General features: G+C 56.7%; 1 protein-coding gene across 2 annotated transcripts in view; it reads right to left on the reverse strand.

Moving 5' to 3' along the window:
* The window catches only part of OTOP2 (otopetrin 2), a 7,377-nt gene extending 1,253 nt beyond the window's left edge, over positions 1-6,124 (reverse strand). Inside the window, exons 1-5 of one of the 2 annotated variants that reach the window (XM_007454370.1) lie at positions 5,806-6,124; positions 5,125-5,261; positions 3,585-3,643; positions 3,003-3,115; positions 478-1,382 (exon numbers count right to left, since the gene is read on the reverse strand). In XM_007454370.1, the coding sequence (XP_007454432.1) occupies positions 478-1,382; positions 3,003-3,115; positions 3,585-3,643; positions 5,125-5,261; positions 5,806-6,124 (1,533 nt within the window). Of the gene's footprint in view, positions 1-477; positions 1,383-2,981; positions 3,116-3,584; positions 3,644-5,124; positions 5,262-5,805 lie in introns of both variants that reach the window. The other variant, XM_007454369.1, reaches the window with a different exon arrangement.
* Positions 6,125-6,604: the final 480 nt, after the last annotated feature.

Genomic DNA, 6,604 nt, shown 5'->3' on the forward strand with positions numbered 1-6,604 from the left:
GGGGGGCGACTGCTGTGGATGCTCTTCTCCCGGCCAGCCCGCCGCTGCACTCTGCTGACAGACCCCTTACGCTTGTGCTGGTCTCTGCCACTTCCTGTCGCTGCTGGGATTATTCCAAGAAGCAGGTTGGTCACAAGGTCCCGGGAACAGTCACACCTCCCACCTGGGAGCAAGGGCCCCCCACTCAGCTCCGTCTCACCTCCTCCCAGCCCTCACGTCAGCATCCCCTAAGACCCCTCCAGCTCTGCCTAGATGCCAGAATGCCGGGATCTCATTCTCCCCGTGCGCCCTGAGATGCTGTTCGCCCCCGGGGCTGCACCTGACTCTCCCTGAACCTGCTCCTTTCCTAGAGAGCCAGACGATGCTCGAGTGGGCTGGGGGCAAGACAGAGAGGGCCAAGTGAACAAACCTGAAAGAGCGTCTTTCCTCGGCCTTCTCTTCCTCCCAGCCCACCCCCTTCTCTGCCCAGTTACTCACGATGATGTTGCAGAGCAGGAGAAACAGAGAAATGTCCTTCAAGCACCGGCATCTCCAGTGGCCCCTGGGGGCCAAGGTGATGCTCACTGCTCCCTGAGGTCCTGCTGGGCTGGGGCCAACCAGCCTGGGGGTGGGTGGGCAGGCAGGCAAGGTGTGGAGGGTGTCCAGGCTGGCAAAGGTGAGGCCGTGGCAAGGCTCCTTGGGGGGAGTACCATGAGGCTCAGCCCCGGGGGGAGTCCGGTGGAGGCTCTCAATGATGAAAACGTTCTGGAATGTGTGCTGGGCGATCACGAGCAGAGCGTGGGCCAGGCTGAGCCCCGCCAGCAGCTCCCTGGGTGTGCCCGCCACTGCAGCCACGATAGAGTAGTAGGAGATGGCGTACTGGCCCAGGGCGGCACCCACCAGGAGAGCCATGTCCAGGCTGCGCGTGGGGTTCTTATGGTGGTCCATGGCCCGGCGGTCAAAACGGTAGATGACTGAGCCGCTCAGGCTGACCAAGGTCATGAGCCCCAGACAGACGATGTTGAAGATATAGTAGATGACCAGGGCCTGCTGGGTGCGGCCCCTCTCCCCGCTCGCTTGGACCTCATAGATGATGAAGACGGCCAGCCCCACGACGAAAAGCATCAGGCCCAGTATCGGGCCGGCAAAAAAGGTCTCCCGGAAGTGGCTGAGCAGGGATGGCGTGTGGCTGTGGCCACGGGTAGAGGAGGCCAGCAGCCTGCCCACGTTCTTCCACATGACATAGAGCGTGGTGGAAGCAAAGAGGCTGTACTCGATGTTGAAGGGGCACAGGTAGTAATAGCCCTGCTGGAAGATCTGGCAGACGGCCGTGTCGCAGGAGCAGTCTTCTCCAACCGGGCTGCCCGCACGCTGCACTGTGGAGAGGGGGGCGTGGAGCTGCACTGCCCTTCCACCTTCCTGGAGGCCCCCGCCTGAAGAACCTCACCCCTAGACTGTGACCTTTGGAAGGGCAGGGTTGCTATCCATCACCACCGTATTCCAAATGCCTACACAGGGCCTGGCATGTCCGTTCATGCCACAGATATTTATTGAGCACCTACTATGCCCCAGAAACTGTGGGACACACCAGTAAACCCTAGCCAGGGCTCGATTAAGAAAAAAAAAATTTTGAGATGCAGAGTTGCTCTCTTCATCCTGTCCCATTCCTGCAGAGAAACACTCCCAACCCTTCCCCACCAGTAATGACCCCTGGCTGCCCAAGATAGGCAAGGCTCTGGTCCTCATAGAAGGTGGCCCACTTGGAAACCCCTAAAATTCAAGCTGCCTCGCAGCTCTCGCCAGCATCTGCTTCAGCCAGAAAGCAGCTGCTGTGCCCAGGTCTCGACCGTGACCTCCTGTCACTTCGGTTTGTACCATACTGATAGGAATCTCATCCTGCATCCAGAGTGTGCTCTGCTCTGTAGGATTCCTCGGGCCTTGGCAGACAGCTCTTTTGATCCCCAGAACTATCTCAGCTGGTTTTGCAGAAGAAGGAACTGAGGCTCACTCAGAGAAAGTGGCTTGTGATGGCAGAGCTGACACAAATGACGTGACTCTCACCCCGAGACAGGTACCTCTATGCACCCTGCAGCCCTGGCACGTAAGGTCGCCCGCCTCCCTGGGCTGGGTTTAACCATCCTCAGGACCCCTCTGTATGTGGAGAGTGGCCCTTTTCAGTCCTGCTGGCCTGGGATCTCCTGCAGGCCTGGATCCACGCTTTCCATTCCCGGACCCTCCCATACTGGGTGTGCGTGTGTATTCAGGCAAGGTCCAGGTGGACTTGGTCATCTAGTCTGATCCTGGCTGGTGGCGGGGGGAGGGGAGGGGGGGCTAGAGAAGTCCAGAGAACCAGGACCAGGGGGACCGTGGGCTCATTATTCTTCAGCATAGCATATTGGTTCAAAGCAAAGACGGATCTCAACCCTAGTTCTCCAATTTCAAGCTCTGTGACCTTGGGTAAGCTACTTAACCTCTCTATGCCTTAGTTTCTGCATCCATAACATGGGAATACTAATAGTACCCATCTCACAGGGAGGTTGCAAGGGTTAAGTAAGATGGTGCTTGAGACACCTGGCACAGTGCCTGACAAATGGAGCACAGAGAATTGTCACTATCGTTACTGCGATCATTAATTCTACATTCTTCTGCTTGTCAGGCACTCCCTTCTGATCCCACGCTTCCACCACTGAGCCACCCTGCCTCCCTTCCCCTCTTTCTACCTTGATCACTCTTGCCCTCTCTTCCTGGAGCATGAATCCCTTCTTTGGTGGGACGGAGACCTGGACAGTGGGACCAAGGCTGTACTGTCCAGGATGAAAAAATGCTCCCCTGTACTCTTCCTCCTGGGCCACCCACATCTAAATTTCTTCAGAGGCATAGCCTGGGGCAGGAGGAGGTCCCTGGCCTCCACCTTTGCCTCCATGCCCTCTACGAGTCCACAAAGCACCCAGCCCGAGGCCTGGCTGCCACGGGACCAGGGTGAATCTGAAGTGGGCACTCACATTCCAGAGCGAGGCGGGTACGGCTGGTGTTGCCGTGAGAACTGCTGAGGGAATGGGCCTGGTGCACCGATTCATCCGCCACGGCCGCCATCCAGATGGCCAGGTTGGTGGTGAGCGTGAACATGAGACCACATCTGTTTGGGGAGGGAGAGCAAAGAGGCCAGTGAGAGTCTGTGGCTCATGTTGGGTCCCCGGCGTGGTGGAGAGCTGGGGATGCTCTCCTGGGAGATGGTGCTGAGAAGCAAGAAAGCAGGCAGACCCCTGTGTGAACAGGGAAGCTGAGTTTGGAAGGAACACTTAGCCTGGCTGAGATGCCTCCCAAAAGAGGGCTGGGGGTGTCATGGGGTTCAGGCCACGGCTGCTCCCTCTCTTTGGGGAAAGGACATTTGTACATTACGCACACCATCTCACCAAGCACGTCCCCCATACCCCCAGCAGAAGGTGGTGGAAATCAGGCTGACAAAGCCAGGGGGCCTTGGCTGAAACCCCACCTGGGGGCAGAAAGAGGACCCATGCCCCAGGTTGGGAAGCGCTCATCTCATGCCAGGTGAGCCCAGCCCCTGGGCATGGACATTGAGCCATGGGCATGGAGCAGGCACTCACCGAGTCAGGTCCAGGTGGGTATGAACACAGTCTTTAGCAGAGATGCAGAGAAAGTAAGTCTGTGTTGAGAGAGAGTGGTGGAGTCATCTACTCTGCCGACGGGCTCAGCCCGGAGCGCCCAGGTCCATGCCCGGCCCTATGTGCTTACCACCTCAAGAGCCCTCCTACTACGTGATCGAGTTTCTTTCAGCTTTACAAAGTGAGACGTGAGCTTTTCTCTCTTTCTATTCTCTGGAGCGATTTGTACAAAATAGTTCTCTGTTCTTTAGAAGTTTGCAAAATGCCACCTGTAAACTCTCTGGGCTTGGTGTTTGTTTTCTGTTTCTTTGTAGGGTGGAGTTTTGACTGCCTAGTTATTTATTCCTGGGAGCGAGGCCAGCCTCAGAAAGAACCTAAGGGGCCTCTCAGCTCTCTCTGGCACTGTCCCTGTCTCATCCTCATCCTTCGTTGCCCTGCAAGTCCTTGCTCTCACCTGGCTGCCCACAAATCCTTGCTGTGGTGTTTATTGATGTTGGGGTGTCTGTATTTCCATTTTGCCTAAGTATGCTTTAAAGTCAGAAAATGTAAAATTAAAACTATATAAATGCCAAAGTCATAAATGTGTTACATTGTGGAAACCTGGGCAGTAGGGATGATGTTTCAAGAGAGGGAACCATACACGTGGTCATTCTGGGCTGGAGGGTTTGGGTCCCACGTTAAGACCAGTCCTGCTTCAGCTCAATCAGAAGATCTTTTCAAGTGTTATCCGTGCAAGAAATAAAAAAGTGAACTTGGGGGCTTCCCTGGTGGCGCAGTGGTTGGGAGTCCGCCTGCCAATGCAGGGGACATGGGTTCGAGCCCTGGTCTGGGAGGATCCCACATGCCGCGGAGCGGCTGGGCCCGTGAGCCACAACTACTGAGCCTGCGCGTCTGGAGCCTGTGCTCCGAAACAAGAGAGGCTGCGATAGTGAGAGGTCCGCGCACCGCGATGAAGGGCGGCCCCCACTTGCCACAACTAGAGAAAGCCCTCGCACAGAAACAAAGACCCAACACAGCAAAAATTAATTAATTAATTAACTCCTACCCCCAACACCTTAAAAAAATTTTTTTTAAAAAAAGTGAACTTGTTTGAAAAATCCCGTATACAGGATACCCTATTTCCTGAAAAAATACAGAATATAGGGGACATGGCTGAGGCCAAACTGGCCATGCCCACAGCAGGACGCTGAGCTGAGACTGATGCCCTCTATGGGCACCCAAGGAGGGCAGGTCAGGTTCCAGGAGACAGAGCAGCTGCCACAACTGACACCTCCTAAGTGTTAACTACTGGCACTGCTTAAGGTGAAATGAAATCGCAGGGCCCCTAAGTAGACACTCACATTTGGATATTACTTCATTACCAAGTGCTTCCAGATTTATGGACTCATGTGATCTGCACTACAGTCCTATCCCCACCCTAATTGATTGCTCAGCGTGGAAGTGGAGTGGAGCTCAGATCTCCTGACTCCATGCCACGTGTTGGCTCTCTTCCACCACACTCAAGGACACTCCTCCCACCCACCTGCACAATGACAAACACAGCCTGGGTGAGAGGGTACAGGATCTTGATGGCTGACTGGCACTCAAAGGAACTGGAGTAGTAGCCGATCTTGAAGACATCCATGATGAGAGTGCAGATCCCAAACAGCACCAGCCCACCTGGGAATGAGGGGTGGGGGGTGGATCAGAGAGGCAGGAGAAAATGACTACAGATTTGAGGATGGATGGCCAAATAGTTGGATGATTGGGTGGATGGATGGATGAATAGGGCAAGTGAGAAGATGGATGGAAGGATGGGGGGAAGGATAGGTGGATGATGAGTGGGTAGATGGAAGGATGAGTGTGTGATTGAGTGCGCGGATGGACAGATGTCCTGTTGAGCCCCCATCCCTTTGGGGCTGCATAGATAAGGGGAAGGGCCCTAGAGAGGCTCTTTCAACTGCAGCTGTCGTCTGTTTTCTGCTCTCGATCAAAGTCTCTTCCATGGCCACCCTCTTTCAATCTTTAGAAAGGGCAGAGAAGTTCCACTCCATCCCTCTCTTCATCCCTCTTGCAGGACTCTTTCCTCTTCACCCTCAGACACATCTAGCCTTGGGGGGTGGGGACTTCTCACCTCGAAGGGCACCCAGCAATTCCTGCGGGAGCCCCAGCCTCCAGTTCCCCGCCTGGGCCACCCCATCTCCGCCCACACCTCCCCTGGCACCTCGGAGCCAGATGGGGCCCGCGTGCCCGTCCCGGTAGGGGACAGCGTCGGTGTCGGGGCAGCGCACGGTGCGAAGGAGATAGAAGAGGATCCAGAGCACAGCCAGCAGCATCATGGTGGTGAGCAGGGCGAACACGTCGGTGTCGTACACCGCCACCTTGTTGAAGGCGCCACCGCTGATGAGCGTGCAGGCGAGGAGCAGCACATTCAAGGCCAGCAGCACAGACAGCAGGCGGCCGCCCTTCTTCCACACCTCGCGGGGGGCTGCCCGCGGTGCCGGCGGGCTCTCCGTGGGGCCCGTGGGCAGCTCCTCGGACATGGCAGAAGCGACTGGAGGAGGCTGGAGGGGTCACTGTCGGGGCGGAGTGGACAGGACCCCAGGTCAGCCTCGAGAGCTCTCCTTCCTCCATCTTATCCCTAAATTTGGGGACCCGAGGGGTGGGGGCTGCGGGGGGTGAAGGAAGCGCTGGGAAGGGGAAGAGAAAAGCCCACTGTGCCGGTCTCGCGCTCGACGGGAGGAAAAGAGGAGCGGCTGCAGCCCCGTCGGACCCCGTCCAAGGTTCTCACTCCCCAAATCCGTCGGCCGGCTAGCCAGGGGCACCCACCTGGCTGGGCCGGGAGTCCGCGCTGAGCTGGGGGTCAGGGGGCGGCGAGTGTGTCCTCTCTCTAACACCGGGACGGACGGGCGCTTTATACCGGGGAGGGCAGGGTGATTTACAGCCGTGGGAGCTCAGCTCCATAAACCTCTCAGTCCCACTCACATGATCCATCTTTTTCCCGGGCTGAATTTAGGGAAGAG

Source organism: Lipotes vexillifer, unplaced genomic scaffold, assembly GCF_000442215.2.
Source record: "Lipotes vexillifer unplaced genomic scaffold, Lipotes_vexillifer_v1.1 scaffold518, whole genome shotgun sequence".
In the NCBI taxonomy this organism is placed as follows: Eukaryota; Metazoa; Chordata; class Mammalia; order Artiodactyla; family Lipotidae; genus Lipotes; species Lipotes vexillifer.